This window comes from Anarhichas minor, unplaced genomic scaffold, assembly GCF_050575085.1.
Source record: "Anarhichas minor isolate MPS153535 unplaced genomic scaffold, ASM5057508v1 ptg000012l, whole genome shotgun sequence".
In the NCBI taxonomy this organism is placed as follows: domain Eukaryota; kingdom Metazoa; phylum Chordata; class Actinopteri; order Perciformes; family Anarhichadidae; genus Anarhichas; species Anarhichas minor.
Genome location: NW_027466458.1, coordinates 7,102,021 through 7,120,932, shown reverse-complemented (window position 1 = coordinate 7,120,932; position 18,912 = coordinate 7,102,021). Strand labels below are relative to the sequence as shown.

At 42.8% G+C, this 18,912-nt stretch overlaps 2 protein-coding genes across 2 annotated transcripts; one reads left to right on the top strand and one right to left on the bottom strand.

Moving 5' to 3' along the window:
- The first annotated feature begins 13 nt into the window (after positions 1 to 13).
- atp5md (ATP synthase membrane subunit k) lies at positions 14 to 1,486 on the top strand. The gene is made up of 4 exons (XM_076090581.1): positions 14 to 135; positions 966 to 1,067; positions 1,167 to 1,260; positions 1,357 to 1,486. Exons 2-3 carry the CDS (start codon positions 984 to 986, stop codon positions 1,254 to 1,256), a joined length of 174 nt encoding a protein of 57 aa, XP_075946696.1. The 5' UTR covers positions 14 to 135; positions 966 to 983; the 3' UTR covers positions 1,257 to 1,260; positions 1,357 to 1,486.
- Positions 1,478 to 6,569, bottom strand: taf5 (TAF5 RNA polymerase II, TATA box binding protein (TBP)-associated factor). The gene is made up of 11 exons (XM_076090580.1): positions 6,152 to 6,569; positions 5,281 to 5,509; positions 4,856 to 5,171; positions 4,580 to 4,743; positions 4,156 to 4,291; positions 3,958 to 4,078; positions 3,744 to 3,873; positions 3,048 to 3,212; positions 2,765 to 2,942; positions 2,286 to 2,463; positions 1,478 to 2,058 (listed from the first exon to the last, which is right to left on the bottom strand). The coding sequence occupies exons 1-11, from the start codon at positions 6,567 to 6,569 to the stop codon at positions 1,844 to 1,846; spliced, it is 2,250 nt and encodes a 749-aa protein (XP_075946695.1). The 3' UTR covers positions 1,478 to 1,843.
- Between the last annotated feature and the right edge of the window lie 12,343 nt (positions 6,570 to 18,912).

Genomic DNA, 18,912 nt, shown 5'->3' with positions numbered 1-18,912 from the left:
TGACATTATTTTGGACCAATAACGGCAAACTTCTGGAATACGAGAGTAGGCGGGACTTCCTAACAGCTCTAGCATCGCGGCCTCAGCTGAAGGGCACTTGTTTCATTCTGTTTGCACAGGGGTCGAGCCGTAAAGGTAAGTCACAACACATGTAGAAACAAATAACGACATTCACTGCTTGTTCAGCAACGCCGAGTAGTGATGTACCCATGTCCTCTTTAAAATGCATCTGTGGTAATGTAGAATTTAACCAGCGGTCTGAAAATGCAACTAGCTAACGTTAGCGGGCTAACCTAGCGAGCGTGCTAGCTAACAAGCTATGCAGTTACTGGCCGATGAAAGTCAGTCTGAATAAAGTGTGGGTTAATTCTGAACGTTATGCAGAAGTATTGGGTTAAAGCATGTGTTTAGCGTCTTGACATGTTAATGCTAGCTGGATTAGATGTCAAACCAACCACCAGTGAAGTTGAACGTGTAACAAGTACAGTACACTCTGTTTAGCTAACGGTAGTTCAGCTAACGTGGAATTAGTTTGTTCCCCTCTCTCCGTCCTGTCAAGAGCTGTCAAGTCGTATTTATTAAATTCCAGTGCTGTGTGACTAATACCAATTTAAATGTCCTAATCTGCTTTTTGATTTTCGATTTAATTTGTTATGAATCTAGTAAAACATCAGTTTCCCAGGTCGCAAGGTGACTTCTTCAAATGAAGCTTTGTACAACAAACAGTCCCAAACCCAGAAATAATTCAAATATATTCGGGTTACCAACATATAAGTCTAAATAATAACTTAACAGGATCTTTTAAACTGCAATCATCAAAATGTCTTCAAATTCATTTTCTGTCAGTCGACTATTTGTTTCAGCTCCAGATGTTTGTTACACACAAGGTTACTGTAGCCAAGGTAAAGATTGAACTTAACTCGTATACTATTATTAATCACTCACTTTTATTCTCCTTGTTATAGGACCATTAACAACCCATCATGGCAGGACACGACGCAACCCAGCACCAGTTCACTGGTTTTGCAAAGTACTTCAATGCATACACAATCACAGGAAGGAGGAATGTGAGTTGTGTTCAACGTTACCATAAATAAACTGTATGTTCATGCTTAACAGGGAAACTGTCATGAAAATCCCATCATGCCTCCTTTTTGTTTCTTTAGTGTGTTTTGGCCACATATGCCAGTCTACTAGCCATCGGCCTTTTCTTCAAATTGAAGCCCAAGAAACAGGCCGCTGTCACAGAGAAGTGATCATGTAAGTCTCTACATCCTATTGTTTTCCAAATCCATTGTACTTCAGGAAAGCAATGCTCCGTTCATTTAACCCGAGGTCCTCATTGTCTCCTTACAGGCGTCCATTTCGACCACCGTTTCTAACAGCTGGGAGAGGAGAAAGCATCTGGACATGCTTGTAATAAAATATCACTGTTTGGTTTCCCTGTGTTAACAATAAAGAACATTTATGCCCAAAACATAGAAAACATGTTTTTATTTACAGTGTACACCAATATAAAATACTATGACACAGAAATGTCAAACCACGCGTTGAACAGAGCTGTACTCATGGCAGTGATTTAAAAGGAAAACAGTCCTCGATCAACAATGGCACTTGTCATGGCGAAGGGATGTCTGCAATAGATCAGCTTGATTTGTGGCCAGAACAGGAGTCGGCGAACCGTATTTGTATCTTCATTCAATTTTCACCAACAATGATTTGTTGATAATGCAGTTTTGTTCCAACTGCACCACACACACCTCTTCAATTACTTTGAGCATGGGGACTAGATTTGCTTCATTTCAAGCGTCTATGGATTGTTTTCTCATAGTTCAGTAATGTCTCATGGATTGTAGGCACCAGCGGCCAGCAGCAGGTTCCTGCGGGTGAAGTGAAGGTGTATGACGGGTGTGGATTTTGACAAGTAGGTGCCCAGCAGAAGCTCCTGGGAGTTATCTTGTAGATGGACGTGTCCTGTAGCCGCTGTGAAATCATCGGTCTCTAAATCATCAAATGCTTTCGTAGCATTCCACAGACGAACCGTGTTGTCCATCGAGCCTAGAATAACAAGATTACACACCGTCGCTGCAAGCGTAACTGAAGACAAACCACTCAAATCTGCATGTGAATACACTGAAACCAACAGATAAAGACTGCAGGGGTATAGTCTACTGTAGCTTAATCATTCTCTAAATCTGATTTTCTTAAACGATGGCTACTAATACATTCAGCTACATAACAGTGAATAGATATTAACTTATGTCAAATTAAAAGATGTCACTCACCGGAGGCGAGGATCTCTCCGTCTCTGCTGAACCGGAGGGAGTAGATGGAGTCTGTGTGGCCTTTAAGCTCTCCAATCATCAGCCCATGACCGATGTCCCACAGAAGAACTCTGCTATCCGTGGCTCCTGAAGCCAAAAACTTACCATTTGGAGAGAAGGCCAGCGCATGGATAGGACCCTGGAAGACATGGTTGAAGGCTGGCTGAGTAGCGGTCTCTGCAGCAGTCAATTCTGCTCGCTGTGCAGCCGTATAAACCTGTGACTCTTTAGCATATTTAACTCTGTGGGTGTAAAGGAAATTCCCTGAACAGCATTACTTTATAGCCTCCATCAGAAACTATAGAGGTGTTGCTCCAAGATTTACATTTGTAAATGCTTAATTTCATGACTTTAGACCACAGATGAGGTTTTCATGACACGGCCCTGCTGCAGAATGAGAAACCACAGATTTGGGGCTCTGCTCTGGTGACTCGTCTGACCTTGTGACCGGTGAAGATGCGCACACAGTTTCCGTTCAGGACGTCCCAGAGTCGGATGGTGCGATCAGAAGAACCTGTGGCCAAGTAATTGGAGTTGGGGTGGAAGCGGGTGCAGGTGACATCAGCTAGGTGACCAGAAAATATCCTCAGAGGCTGGTAGTGATCCGTCGCCCAGAGACTGTTAAAGAAAGCACAATGTGAAACATCTGTAGACAGGGCTGCTGTGTGTCCACAGGGTGTTTTTCTCTGTGTTACTGAAGAATGAGGAAAAACTGTTTCTTACCGGGCAACTCTGTCATGTCCCCCGGAGACAAAATAGTACCCATGGGGGGAGAAGTGGGTGTCCCACACAGGGTAGTTGTGACCTTTGTAGCCCACCAGACAAGTAAATGTTTGGAGACTCCACAGCCTGACTGTACCGTCTTCAGAACTTGATAGCAAGTAGTTTCTGAGAGACAAAACGAGAAGGAAATACCAGAGTTATATTAGTCAGGGGTCTCTCAACATCATGTGCACAGACTGACAATAATAATGTTATAATGTAAGACGCAAAAATTAACAATTAAATGATTAATAAAGCCCACTGAACACAGTACGCTCGCTTATTTACAGGAGTAATAGGTCAGAAAGTGGATATCTCATAATTTCCTTCAATTGAACTCAACCAAAACAGAAATTCTTCTTATTGTCTCCAGCAACACAAACATTCATCTACTGCCATCTACTGGGTGCCCGTCTGAAGACACCAGGCCTGTTGCTAGAAATATTGCCGCCTTGTTTGACTGCAATCTAAGTTGTGAGCAACACAATACAGATAACTGTACAAACATGCTTTTATCAACTAAGGAACGTTGCCAGAATACCACCTATGTTACATCTTAAAGCTACAGAAACGATTTCACATGCTTTAATCTTATTACCAAGATCTAACTTTGTCTTGATGAGGGCTACACAGATAAAGACGTCGTTGCTCTTATACCTGTCTGGGCTGAAGCTGATGCCATACACCGGGCCACCGTGTCCATACAGGATCTTTGACTCGCTGGACGTCTTCTCATCCATGATCCTCTCCAGCACATCGTCCGACTCTTTGTCGATTAGGTTCAAGTCTTGAGCGAGAAGAAGAGCCTCGTGTTATAGACAGTCAGAGAAACATCGAGCTGGGCTGCGATGGTCACAGTCTTGCACCGTACCTGCTGCAGACTTGACCCTGCGGAGCTTTTTCGGTGTGACACTCCACACCCGTACCGTGGAGTCAGCGTAGCCTCCTGCGATCAGGCTGGAGTCATCTGTGAAGTCCACCGCAGTCAGACCCTGTGAGGATAATTAGAAATGATTCTCGTGTAGTTTACAACGAACGCTCCATCGACCGCTGGGCTGTGAGTTATTACCTGGTACGCGTTGAGAAAAGAGTAGAAGCAGATGGAGGGCAGGTTGTCTGGTCCCAGGCGGATTCTCTTGGTGGCCTCCTTCATGTACATGATCTTGTCCAGCTTGTCTGAATCCTTCAGTTCTGGAAGAGGGATCCTGAAAAAACAAAAATGTCAACTGTCACCGACTGGTGGATCCACAAGCAGTTCAAGGATTGTTGAAAGTAATAAAATCAATAACTGTACGTGGAAAAGTAATTTCCTTCAAATTAGAAGTTTGAATTCATGCAATAGTGTTTCACTGAAGTGTCCCTCAACGCTGCAGATAACTTCTGCTCTGCTAACAACAGCTTGGGTCCATGTTTACTTCCTGTCAGCGTACGTCATTCACACACAGTGCAACAGGAGATAAAGTGGGACACATGTTTGGAATGTTTAGCTCTACCTGGTCTGTGCCGGTGCGTTAGGGTCCTGCTTCTTGCTCTTGGAGCCCATGTTGTCCTTTTTGGGTTTCTTCTTCTTGGGTTTCCCCTCCTCATTCTCTGCCTCCTCATCCTCATCATCAAGAGGCAGCTCAATCTCTGGTTCCTTCAGCAGTCCATAGTAAACCTGAATTAATGATAATAAAACAAGAACATGTCATGAATTCAACAATTGTGGCGGCAAATAAGCACAGTGAGTCAAAGAAAAACACATTTGTGTGTTGGTGTATAAATCCAACCTTCGCCTTATTGGCCTCTCGTTTGCCTTCTCCTGCCAAGCTGCCAGACATGGTGTCGATCTGGCTCTTGCTGCGCGGCATGCCATCGAAGATGTCAATGTAGAGGTGCTCTTGTATGATATTCCAGATCTGGTTGTTCTGACGCTCCTGCAGGTGCCTCTTCAGCAGCTGGTACGAGTCGCGGGAGATACGCAGGACAAACTTGCTGGTGCGGAAGTCCAGCAGGGTCTCGTTGCCTCTCATGTGCTCCCTCTTGGACAGGCTGGACAAAACACGCAAGTCGTCTGCGTAGTAACACTCTTGATCACCGCTGAACCTGGCGAGAGACAAACGAGGTACGGTTTATCACCTGTGCAGCTAAAGCTTAGCAACGCTAAAACAAAATCAAGTTAAGTGTTTGTAGTTAGAACGTCAAGGAAACTCACTTGTCAAAGAACGCCTTGGCCTCACTTTCGAGATTGTTGTACACCAGCTCCAGATACATGTGCACAAACAGCGGGTAGAAGACCTGGGACAGCTCCGCTCGGTGGCAGTCCAGAACCGATTCTATGAACCTCTTCAGGCCGCTGTAGTAAACCGGGTACAGCTTCGGGTCTCCCTGCTGGCTGTAGGCTGACAGCACCACGTTGACGTCTGGCTGGTCCTCCGCAACAACTGTTGAAGAAGAAGAAGTCTCAGTGAGATGTGCATTGAGCTTTAAAACTATATTGTATTAGTTCTTTTTTTTAGATTACCGTAACTGTCATTTAGGTAAAGATAGAAATATCATTGCTTTATAACACAACTTTTAAACGAGATGACATGACGACAACTAAGCCAGTGTGGAAAAAGTAGAGTAATGTCTTCAGTTATGACAGAATTATCTGAAAGACACAATTGGTTTTGTGTCTTCACTTTTGCAATTACACTTGAACTGAAATGCAAAGTAACACTTGTGGTGAATTTACCTGAATGAATAACTTTGGCTCCCCTAAAGCCACGAGGAAGTGTAGTGAACACAACGACCAGAAACACACAACACTCGCACATTACAGTGTAACTCACCCATCGCTGCAACACACACCGCCTTCATGAAACTTTAACCGAGACTCTGAGGGAGGAGTTGGGAGCAACATATTGTAGTTTATGTATTTCTGGTCATTGAGAGCACGATTATAGTAACTCTATAGTTATAATTCATGGGGGACATACTTCTCTCTGACGTTGGGTTTTACTATATTAACAGACAACATTTGGATTCACGATGCAACAGCGTTTCACGCAACAAAAGAACAGCAGCCAAGTTGTATATCGGACCTTTAGTTGGCGCCGGGGCTACAGCGGAGGATGCGGTGGTCACCCGGCTGAGAAGAGAGCTCGCATCCCCGCCTTCTGTGTTCCCATCTCCCGGAGCACCACCCGAACCTGCCCCGGAGTCGCCGCCCACCTTCAGGTCCAGTGAATCCTCCGGTAATCCCGCTTCACGACGCAAAATGTCCACGGACTCGGTCAGTTTGTTCTTTTTGAGGAACTGCAGGACCGCCAGCAGCGTCTGCTGGTCCTCCGGGGGTCCCGCCGCAGATGTGTTGCTTCCAGCCGAAGCACTGGAGCCGGGGGACGTAGACGGCGGCCTTCCGTCGTTTGCACTGTTATTTCCACAGCCATCGTTTGACGGTTCTGATTTTATGTCTTTTTCTTCGACCGCGTCGACCGGACCACCTTGCACGGCCGCCATTTTAAAAATGAAATGCGCATGTGCGAGGTTTAAAAAAGGAAAACGCTAGCCGTGTAAGATCAGGTCACCTGATTGGTGCTTATTGATGCCACGTCATCCTGTGTCGTGCAGAAGTCCCGCCCCCCTCGTCACCAGCATCTGTAACTCAATGGAAACGGGTCTGCTGGTGTTAATTGGAACAAAGTCTAAATTTATAACCCACCATTTTATCATCAACAGGTTCATTGTAGCTCCAATCGTTCTCGAAGAAGCTATCTCCATATTTTCCATGCATAACTATCGCACCTGTTGTCATTTTCATTCTATTGAAGCTCATGTAAACTATATACATTTGAGGACTGATTATCCTATAAAAAGTGAAAGAGTTATATTTATACTTAACTTAATGTCTGTATTATTTTAAACTGAATAGCACATTTCATTTATTATTAGAGATGTACCATTTTGAACCAGATGGGGGCACTGTGGTCCCACATTACTCCCACACAGTCTCAACCAGATAACCTCCTTGGACAAACGTTGAAGGGAAACCGAGCCGGAACAAATGATAATCGCCATTATTGCTTAATATATTTATCATTTCATCGATTAATCAATTATTTGTTTTGTCTATAAAAGGTCAGCAAATAAAAAAATGCACATCAGACGTCGCCGGACGCCTTTATATGTGTTGTTTAGTCAAATCAAAGATACTCAAATGACTTCCATGGAAGAGTAAGAAAACCAGATAATATTCACATTTAGGAAGCTGACACCAGAGATTTTTGTTGTTGCAATATTTAGTTTTTAGAGACAAGCTTTGCCCTATCCACTTATACATTATACTTTTAAATTGTGATCTTGATAAGCACTTGATCAACTCAACTTTGTGTTTTGCAAACTTGGATTGATTTAATTGTAGCAGCGGGGAAAAACACACGACAAATAGAAATTACATACAAATATATATCAGCAGCACCCGCTTTGCATTCTGCTGAGGCTGGATTTCTGCCCATACAGAGTAACACACCTTCCCTCTCTTAACATTGTAAACTCCCTGTCAGAGACACACTCATATTGCTGACTGTGCATTATTTGGGTCAGCACAGCATCTGTTTTCATTTCTATAGGGGACTGTCAGTAGAAAATCAGACCTTAATAGCATTTCATTCTATTTTCAAACAGTGCACGAGCAGTGTTTACTCACTGGCAGCATTTCTCATTCATTTCAAGTCTCTGACAGTATTTTCCTTAAGATCTGTCTTAATTATAACACTGAATGAATTGTAATGTATGTACGTCGTAACAACCTTTCTTCTAACCTCGTACTGACTGATTGTTCGTCGAGGTCAGATGCACTTGTAGAAGCTGCTCTCTCCTGCTCCGGCTCGTACACACTGGAGCGATAACTCAGCAGCAGGTTTAACGACTGCACGCTCAGGTCCACGGTGACGGGTGGGACAAAAGAAGGAGAAGGGTTCCCAGCAGAAGCAGCAGGGCGTTGTATAACATTGCAGTGGCATAGCTCGGTGAGGAGGAGAGATGGGGGTGGGGTGGGGAAGTTTGGTGGGTGTAGGAGACAAACACGTTAACATCAGCAGCTCAGGGCGTGGTCATCAGTGCAGGTTCATTGTAATGAGGGGGTGTGAGGAGGATACATGACTGCTTTATGATTTACATGGAGCCCGTTGTGCTGCATCGAATGATTACAATGAAGCATCATGAAGTATTTCTGCATTTACTTTTAAAAGTCGTCCACTTTTTCCGAATGCTTTTTGGATTTTAACTGAGCTTCACCGTCACAACACCCACTTCTGTAACCTTTCGTCTGACGCTACGGCCTGTTAGTGTGTGTCGTCTTATATTTAATGTATGTAAAGCTGCTCACACGCTCTTCACTATAATAAAATGCTCGGTGGGGAGAGGCACATGGTCAGTTAGATCCTCCTTTCACACCTCAGTGATGACTTTTCTCAGGTCCTCTTGGTGTGTGCAGAAGCTGGAGGACTCTCATCTCTCTCTCTCTCCTCTCTCTCTCCTCTCTCTCTCTCCCCCTCTCTGCCTCTGTGTCAAGAGGCAGCAGGGTGTGGCATCCCCCAGCAGAGACAGCTCTGTAGGAGCACACAAAAGCCCTCAAAGAAAACTGTTTCATGTGCACTTAAACCCTGCTGCAGAGCCACAACATACTTTTTGAGAGAAATTAAATAGCATATTATGTAATCCAAACATTAGAATTTCATGTCAACTGCTGCCGTGTCTGTACTTGTTATAATAGCTTACATTCACATGATACGAGTGGTGCTGATACCACTGACATGCGTCACTGATTCAAATGAAAAGGCCTTTTCTTTGTGTTTACGTGGTTAATGCGCTTCAGGAGATGTGCTGTTATGGATGTTCCCTCGAGCTGTTATGGTTATGTGCCAATAAAAATGTCCTCTGATAAGATTGGAGGGAAGGTTTATAGCAGATGTGCTGATCGGTATTGGTGGAATCACCCCAAGTGTGAAAGAAATGAGCAGCAAATGAAACATTTCAGACGTTGGATTTATATAGTTTAATATCACTTTTACCATCGTCTAAGGCGTATGCTGTAAAACTAAATCAAAAAAGATAAATGGCAAAAAGTATTATTAAAATTTAGGATTAAATATTCACTTTGCAGCAAAGTGTGTATGTGCATACGTGTGTGTGAGGCGTCAGAGAGTGATGTTGCCCTGGGAGCGCAGAGTGGGGCGTTGCAGTTTTAGTCACTTTCAGTGGTTTTATTTTAATGCGTGCACGTGTAGGGTAGATCCTTCTCCCTGCTGCGAGAAATGGTGCCGTTGAGCTGCATCTAATGATTACTTGAAATAGATTCCCCATCTTCATAAGATAATGTCTGCTTTTGAACGGCCTAATATTATAAGAATAATCTAATAGGATAAGATGACAACCTATTATAACACAAAGGGATGTTTCCCTAGCTTGCTGTGTTTGTCCGTCCTCAATTTCTTATAATGGTGTTCATGTTTTACAGGCAGGGACACCCAGCAGTCGGCTAGAGAGCGAGCGCGTGAAGCAGACAATCTGTGATGCTTACCTGCACATTTAAATGAGCAGAAACCACTGCCTATGTCTATGTGCAGTAAACTGTCAGGAAACGCAGCAAAATCCCCCATTGAGATGCACAGGTAAATAATTCATGAGGTGTGACTCTCAGAAGAGGTGGAAAATGCCCCAAGAGAAGCAAAAAGGGGAGGGAGAGAGTGGGGGAAAAAGATGAAGGAGAAGGAGGAGGGTGGCGGGGTAAAACAGCATGGCGGGTGGGATGGGGATTGGTTCAGGGAACAAAGGGGTGTGGCAGCGCACGGGGAGCAGCAAGAAGAAAGAAAGGATGGTGCCTTAAACTCAGAGGATGTACGGTTGATAGAGAGGCAAGGAGAGATGCTGGAATGAGATTGTGAAAGTGAGAGGTGAGAGGCAGGTGTAAAGGAAGGTGTGTGGATGAAGTGAACTCACAGTAAAGCAGATTTCTTGCAGTGACGTGAGAAGTGAGCAGAAAGGGAGGAAGGGGGCTGAGGGTTTCTCTTCTGGTAGCCATGAGCAACAAGGAAGAATTGCATCCTAATCCAGTTTAATCACACGGGGGTGAAACAATAAAACAGAGCTGCCGTGTTTGTGAGGGACTTGTTGCCAATTAAAGATAAATCTGTTAGACTTGGTGCACAAACACACAATAGAGATTTAACCCTTCTTTGCATTGCTCCCACAAGCAACTAGGGTTTAAACCTTTATCCCTGAAAAATCTCTCTTTACACCAGTTGTATCATAAAATATGGAGTTGGAAATACTTGTATTAGGTAGACAACAAATTCCCTGAAATCCATCTTTATGTTACCGTGACTCACTCAAAGCTTTCTGGTTAGCTTCTATCCTGTCATTCCTCGTCTTACTGAGGCTGCTCTTATTTTCTTTGGCCTATACGTGTGTGTGTGTGTGTGTGTGTGCGTGTGCGATGGCGCACTTGTGTATTGTGCAGTGATGCATCTTAGAGCCTTTTGCCCATTCAAGCAGAATAATGGGTGTGAAGGCAGAGCTATGGCCCTAAAGATCTCCATTTGGGGGGCGGATGAAATGTGGGGAGCTTGCATTATTCAATACTGACCTAACTGGAGAGCTGGATCTCGCACGCAGTTCTCGGCTCTGCCGACCTTGTGGATGGGCGATGGTAGTCGCACCGAAGCAACCTCATTCAATTCCCCTAGAACAGCTGGGAGAAGTCTGGTTAGATAAAACACAGTCTTTACTTTGTCAAAATGACCTTCAGCAAGGCATTTAATTCCTATCTGTTCAAAGGCAACTGCTACAGTAACAGTCAATACAAGTCTGAGGAAGTTTTAAGTAGTAACACTGCAAAAAGCATCTGTCGTAACAAGACATTTAGTCGACTCAGCTATCAAACTTTCTAAAACTGAAACTATCTCAGTGGGTTAAAGGAATAGTTGGACATTTGTGAAACTTGTTTGCTTTCTTGGATGAGAAGATCTGTACCATGTTCATGTTTTCATAAATAGGATAAACTACGTTTTTTTGTAGCTGCAGATTAAAAAAACTAGATGTAACTTGTTAATTAGTGGTTTTCAGAGGTGCTCGTATGTTTGTTTTTTTACCTTGAGATAAAGCCAGGCTGGCCGGTTTCCTTCTATTTCCAATCTTTGTGCTAAGCTAACAGGCTTAGAGGTAACTTCATATCAATCTATCAATCTTTTCATCTAACTCTTGGCAAGAAAGCAAATACATTTAGGCCTATTTACCAAAAAAATAAAAGTATTATTTTAAGTTAATTCCACTTGTTCTTGGTGCTGTTTCCCTTGTTTCATTATTTTTCAGTGTCTTGAAACTGCAGTAATATATAGAAAACGTACATTTCTGTAGGCTGCTTAGGCCTCAGTATGCTGATGTTAGCAGTTAGCTTTCACTACATTTAGCTCATATTGCAACATAGCTGCTATCCCACTGTGGGTCGTCCCTGTGTTCCCAGGGTCCCCATTGTCAGAGATTGGTGAGGGCTCTCTTTGCAATTCAAAAAAGTGCAAAAGCAGGAAGGGAGATGAGCGTTTCCAATGCGATTGGAATGGTGCTAAAAGTTACCAAACGTGTGGAGTTGTGTTCATGACCACAATGTCATTTTGTATTAATTAATTAATTGAAGTTGTTTTCGCTTTCTGCACAGCCTCTCCTCGCTCTCCCTCTCTCTGCATGCTATCTCTGTCTGGTCACTTCCACACATCAGCAGATCTATCCAGACACTAGCGGCCCCCCCCCACTGAAGGTCCCTCCCAACACAATGTTGTGCACCACAGTTTCTTTATCACTATAAATAATGCAGACCCCATCTGAAACTAATAAGGCAGTTCGGTGCAGTGAGGCGACAACAAACCAAGTAACATGCAGAGTCCTATTGAAACATTTTGATTCAACTCATTATGTCATGCACCCCAAACTGTCTCCGTATCACATATTACATCATAACTATTGCTGTTATTATAATTCGTTTTTGTTGTTGTTGAACCACACGTTGTTATTACAGAATGAAGCTCTGTAGAGACAATTCACTGCATGAATGTCCCTTGTTCCAAACCCCTTCAGATAGCTCCCCGACCAAATTAGGCTTCTCTGTGGTCCAGTGACCATGTCGAAAGATCATCACACACACACACACACACACACACACACACACCCACTGACTGACAGCTGCTGAGAGGGAAAGATAAAGAGGTGGCCTCCAATGTGCTAAAGATCAGAGCCTTAAAGCCTAAATCAATACTTACAATTTGTAACCAATGGTGACATTAACATTTTAGAGACAAATAATTAACATAGCTTTATGATTTATATGTCTGTTTTAGCTAAGTCAGTCTCCTCTAAGTGTGGATATGTATGGAATAATGAATAATTCCCAAAAGACCTGAATAAAGAGAAATAGTTGTATTATTAGCTCTTTCCAATCCCCATTTAAATTAGAATAATTTATCGAGGGATGTTATTCATGTGGAAGCAATGTTCTTTATTTTGTCACCAGGAGGGGAGGGGGCGGACAGGATGAAATGTCCTTGGGGACCTGGACTGGTAAATCTCCATTAAAGTACAGAAACGCACAGATTCCACATGCGCGCGCACACACACACACACACACACACACACACACACACACACACACACACACACACATGCCTGAATCTGCCTCCAAATCTCCAAAAATCTTTGCTCTGCTGTCTTTTGCTGCTTTAGAGGTTCATCAATCAGTGATGCCTGAACAATGCAAATATATTTGTTGTGGTGATCATTTCTTTTCATTTTCACTTGGTCCACAGTTTGACTCCACAATTGTTTGGAGATTAAATGTGTTATGCCAAATTGGATACACACTTTGGCGAATATAACTTGGTTGTTTGGAAAAGGACATTTAGATTTGATGCTAAAAAGCTATTTCAAAAGGAATATAATCTGTAAGGGAATAAAACAAATATAAACAGGGATATCTAAAAGTGTCCTTATAAAGCAGAGGAACTATTAACTGCATATTTTATATCAATCTCTAATGTATTCTGAATCTTAATGTCAATTTCTATTGTACAGTAAAATTACTGCAAATTATTCAGTGTAATTTCCATCTCCCTGAGCAATGACGGGGTGTCTTCACCCTGAGAGAGCCTGTAATTATGCTGTTTCAAGAGAGAAGGCATGCACAGCGAACACCAGTTTGAGAGTGCAGCGACACTGTACACCGGAACATGGTGAACACTTTGCCAGAAGACCAAAACACCAAGAGCTAAACTAGCCTGTGAAGCAGTCCTGCACATGGATTTATACAGACAAGTGATATATGACCTCTCGGTCTGCTCAGAAGCTCACTGCACAAGCTTCCAAACTGCTTTTTAATTAGTAGCTGATCCTGCTCTATCGATCTGCTCTCTAACGATCGGGCGTTGGCTTACCATGGATCAGCTGCAGCTTGTAATACACACAACAACAAAACCATCTGCATTCCTCTACACCACTCAGCTGGACCGTTTACTGTATTCACTTCATTATGGGAGGTAAATATTTTAGCGGTTTACCAGCTGGAAACGTTGCCTGAATGAGTCCCACAGGCTCAGAGTGAGTTGCCATTTTTAAATTAGGGTCGAGCCGAGGTAATTGAATGCTTTTGCTGTTTTCTGCCCGATCAATAGCTGTTAATGTGTGTACAGTGACACAGTATATCAGCCTGTGGGCGAACTGCCAGCAGGTGGGGAATGACTGCAGTCAGCACTTTTGGAGATGGGAGAGGAGCGGGGGCGGCAAACGCACACATGCACACTGTTAGCCTGGAGATGGGATGCCGCAAAGAGGGGTGGGGAGGAATGATGTAGACATGCGCAGTAAGATTGGCAAACATTAATGAACTCTGAATACTAATTAAATTGTATTTATGTGTCCAAAATTGAATGAATCTCTGTTTTGTGTGTTTTGTTTCTTGCAAAGTAGGTCTGCAGCCTCTGGTTGGTCTTCTACCGGGCTTCGTCTGCACGGACCAGCTGTCCATAAAGATGCTCATGGATATTCAGTGACGGATGCTCAGACCTTCCCTCACACATAATGCAGATAGTGCGTCAATCTTGTGACACTGCACATGAGAGAGGTGAGATAAATGGGATGTGCTGAGCATAAAGAACCTCGGCACAGTTTATCGTCATCCATGGCCTGTAACGCCACACCTGTGCGGCCAAAACAAATTCATTCGATGAGTTAACATCTGTTTGATGGTTTCTCTCGCTCAATAAGGCAATGCCTTATTGAGCAGTGGTGACATTTGATTAATGAAAGCAGCCATTAGTGTGATGTGCTCCCATTACTGTCTCTGCTTTCATTGAGAGAACAATCGCTCTGTTAACCTCAGCCGGCCATGTCTTCCCCGTTGAATCTTAAGACAATCATAACGCTATTAGGTCGTTCTCTGCTGATCTTGAACGATGCCTTGTAATTACCCTGCACTCACCCGTGACTAGCAGGTTAGATTAAATGACTCACTCCCAGGAAAACGCTCAGCAGCAGTCCATCGCTAACCTTAGTGTCATTTCTTCAAGCGTCAAGGTTGAAATGTATATTGCTGCACAAACAGACACAGGGGAGTAAGGTGACGACGGTATACTGTTCGATGCAGGATTTCCACATTAGTCGACTTATTTATTATCATATGCACAACAATTGATTGAAAGTGATTGATCAATTCTGAATGGTAATCAGTCGAAGGATGGCTTGCACAGCAGACAATACAAGACCCCCACCTTTGTCTCATTAACATGTGTCACTATTGTTCTTGCACCTCACAGAGAGGGGGCAGGGGAGTATGGAGCACCTTCTTATATACACTCTATGCTTCCCCTGCAAGCAGCCCCCCCTCCCCCCTCCTCCAGCTGCCCTGTGCACGTCTGGATGTTTGAAGACTATATATACCGTGTGGAGCAGCATGAGAGATTTGTCAATAAGTCGTCCTCTGGAGGCAGGTAACCTTTAATCCTCCACCCTGACAGCCTGCAGCCCTTTGTGAGGGGAAGGGAGTGTCCCTCCGTGTCCCTACATCCTCTGCTGCACATTGGTACTGAGGCAGTTTAATACAAGGTATACATCATACAGTAATCTCACTCTCAGGGGGACACTGGATGACAGGACAACTTCAAAAGTGATATTGTTTATGATTGCAGAATGTATCCTTGTTTGATGATAAGAAAAAAACACCTGCTGATTGTTTTAAAATAATCACAGGAGCCTGAGAAGCAAAACCTCATCAATCCAGTCAAGGCCACATTATAATCCAACTATTCTGTAGTTGGTTTAAACAGGATAACTTGCACTGATGTGCGCAATAATAACACACAAAATAAACAAAATATAATGAGGCGCTTCTCAAGGTTAGACACGAATCCTCTTGAAGATAAAGATGAAATCAACTCCACAAATTAGAATTTTAGGGAAAGTAGTAAAACAAGCTAACTGGCTACAATTTTCAATATTTTTTATATAATTCCAATTATGATGTATATATATTATGTAGAAACGGTCGCTTTTACAAACACGTAGAAGTGTCACCTGGCTCTGCAGCTCCCCTCAGCTCTGCCTTTGAGCATCTTCCAGGACATCATTTTGGTTTATTGTCTCACAACGTTACTGTTATAGTTCAGTCTCACTGCTGACATTGTCGTGTCTCTACCATTCAGAAGGCAGCTGTTTTCAGGGGGAATGCCCTAAAACCCGTTGTTTGCAGCCTGCCATGCAGTAAACAGAAGACAGACACAGTTAATGACTAGCTGGGGAACAAACTGGAACATTTAGCTGCTTAAGAACTTGATATTTTTGCTGCAAGTTTGTGGAGACCATGCCAGAGCTAAACGGAGAGTGGAAAGGAGAAGCTAAAAACACATCTTCAAGTGAAAACTAATGCCGTGTGTCTGTTGGATGTGTAGATTGCTACCATGGTCCCCATTTTTAAAGTGTAAATATTATCATTGTATCATAAATATGCCTGCGGACTGTCCTATGTTAGCTTTTGTATGTCACGCAGATCAGTGCAGGCTCTTTATAATCTTGGAAATCAGCCATTATGGTCAAATCAGGTTTAATTATCCTCTATTTTGTGGCGTGATCCTAGTCAATCTGTGCAGCACGAAGAAGGACCAGGAAAACATCTCTTACAGACACATAGTGCTGGTTCCTTGTTCTTGAGAAATAGATGTAACTTAGTTATTAACGGCCTTAATAAAATATTCTGTTCTGTAAATGTGCATTGCCTACATTTAAGTCCTGAGGGCCTTAAGATTAATGATAGCAGAATTACTCTTTCTGACCTCTGACAATTTCACACCTTCAGCAGCAGAGGAAATTAATGGTCACATTTGCGTGGCCTCATAAAGTTATGAAATGCTATTTCTTATTAATTACCTTTATTTTATAATATCGCTGGAAATATGTGGATGCTTTTTTTGGAACATGATGTAGATGCTGCGTGACAACATTACAGCAGAAGTCTGTGCCGGCTCGCCAGCAGCAGGTATTAAAAAGCAAGACAGCTGTGAAGTCATTTAAATAATTTACGAACGATGGACAAGAAAAAAGACAGAAGAAGCCCTGAATAACTTTCACAACAAAGCTTGTGCTTCATGTAATCTCTCAACTGATCAGGATACATTATACGCTTATCGTTGAAACAGAATCATCTCAAACTGATCAGAGAAATCTCTTTTCTTTTTTTAAAGCTTTGAGCTTCTGATTATAAATGATTCCATTCGTCACTCACTACTCTTACTGTTCCTTCAACTGTTTGACTTCCGGCCTTTAATGCCTCGTGGTGCCTTCAAGAGCACTCTTTTCAACATCAGGTTGAGCTCAGCTTTGCGCTACATTTTCATACTTTCAATTATTTCTTTGTTCTCTCTCTCAAAATGCTGTGTCACGGTGTGCAGGCTGGATGCTGAATAGAAAGCCCTGGAAGGGCTCAGCTGCTCCATAATGGATTAGGCAGCGGCAGCACAGACCTCTTACCCCCCAAAAGAGCTGAATGAACATTTTAGAACAGAAGGTACACTGTGATCTTTAGATACACCATTTATCTAAAAAAAGATCAAATTGTGTGTGTCAAAGAGAAGGAAATAACTGCTTCATATATATATTTTTATTATTCTCTATTTGAAGAATATAAACCTTGAACTGTCATTAATATAAAATGGATTCCTCAAATTGGCTGGAGTTTAATGAGGACATTCTCTTGGTAATGACTTATAATCCAGAATGTCCACATCTAAACGGATATCTTAATGTGAGTTTCATTCCAAATGACATCTGTTGATACTGTCAGCGGTTGCACGCTGCAGCACAAGGTTACTCTGAGGACACATCCCTGAAGGTTGAACTTGTTTTGCTGCACTGCTGCACCCTCCCTGGCCTCCTCCAACATAACGAGTCCCATCTGAATAGGGACCAACCAGCACTTCTTCCTCAAGTCACTGACTGTAAGCTTATCTCTGCAAAATGTTGACAGTTGCAGAAAAGTAACAAAGATAAATGAACGACATTTTACATTTACAGTGTTTTTTAACTGAGGGTCATCACATATTGGAAGTGAAACGTTTTTTTCAGGAATGCTTTATTGTTAATTAGATATAATAGAGGACGTGCATTTGGCATTTACGACTGCTGATGTTTCCTAAAGTGTCCTTTCAGAAAAACACTGAATTCTGAGAGAATGTCTGAAGCAGGAAGTGACCTCCAGTGCATCAACAGCGGTCTGCAGAGCTTCGGTACTACTGCTGATGATGCACACATCAGTTTCTCAATGTACCTTACTTCCTCTCCACCTTTTGATGCAGCCAGCTGAAACCTAAAAATACCTTTTTAACATCTCATCAGACGTTTTTTCTGTGTAACGATGGGGTTCTATCTGTTTAATCAGAAAGACATTTCCCCACAGCTAGACCTGTGACGTGTCTTTTTGCATTCATCACATGTGGTATAGTTACAGGGCAGCTCTTGTGTTTTGGTGTACAATTATTGCATAATGCATATGCATGTAGCTTTGTACAAGCAATACTCCGTTCCTGTATTCAAACAGAGTATTTATTTTTACCAGTTTGCATTTTCTAATTTAGCCAACATTCTGTGAGACTGGAGAACAAGGACAAAGAAAAACATAGCACATCTAAAGTAGATCAAGTCAGTTAACCTTTGCTCTGCAAATCAAATCATTACACCAAAATCTAATTCTGTACAATATTTAAAATATTTGAAGAAGAACAGTGGCCATCTTCTGATTAGTGAGATGCACTTTACAGCTAAAGTAATTGTATTTCTCAGATTGAATTATCTCATCCTCACAGAAGCTTAGACGGAGGTCAGGAATAGAGCTGCGACCTTCCCCTTTGTCTGTCTGCATGTCTGGCTTGGCCGGCTCTGTCTCAGGCTATTATTAGCACCAAGGGAAAAATAGAGACAGCCACGTCACACACAGGGCCTACCTCAAAATGACTTTGCGAGGCAAAGAAACAGAATGAATCGAGAGCTTAACGCCAAATAATTTCTGAAGTGCATTTCCCCAACTGCTTTCTATAATGTTTGCTAGCTGCCTTCTGTATCTGTTTACATTCCTGTCTTCTGATCTCTTTGTCTGTCCGTCTGGACGTCAAACTCTGCTTTGCGTTGGCTCTTCGTGGGTGTGTAGGATCACACACATTCAGAGCCGACACTTCAGTCCAGTGAAGAAGGATGGCGTTGATCCGGAGACGCTGACAAACAGGTGGAATTTACGGCCATGGCCCCCTCGCTCTGCATCCTGATTCTCATTTCCACC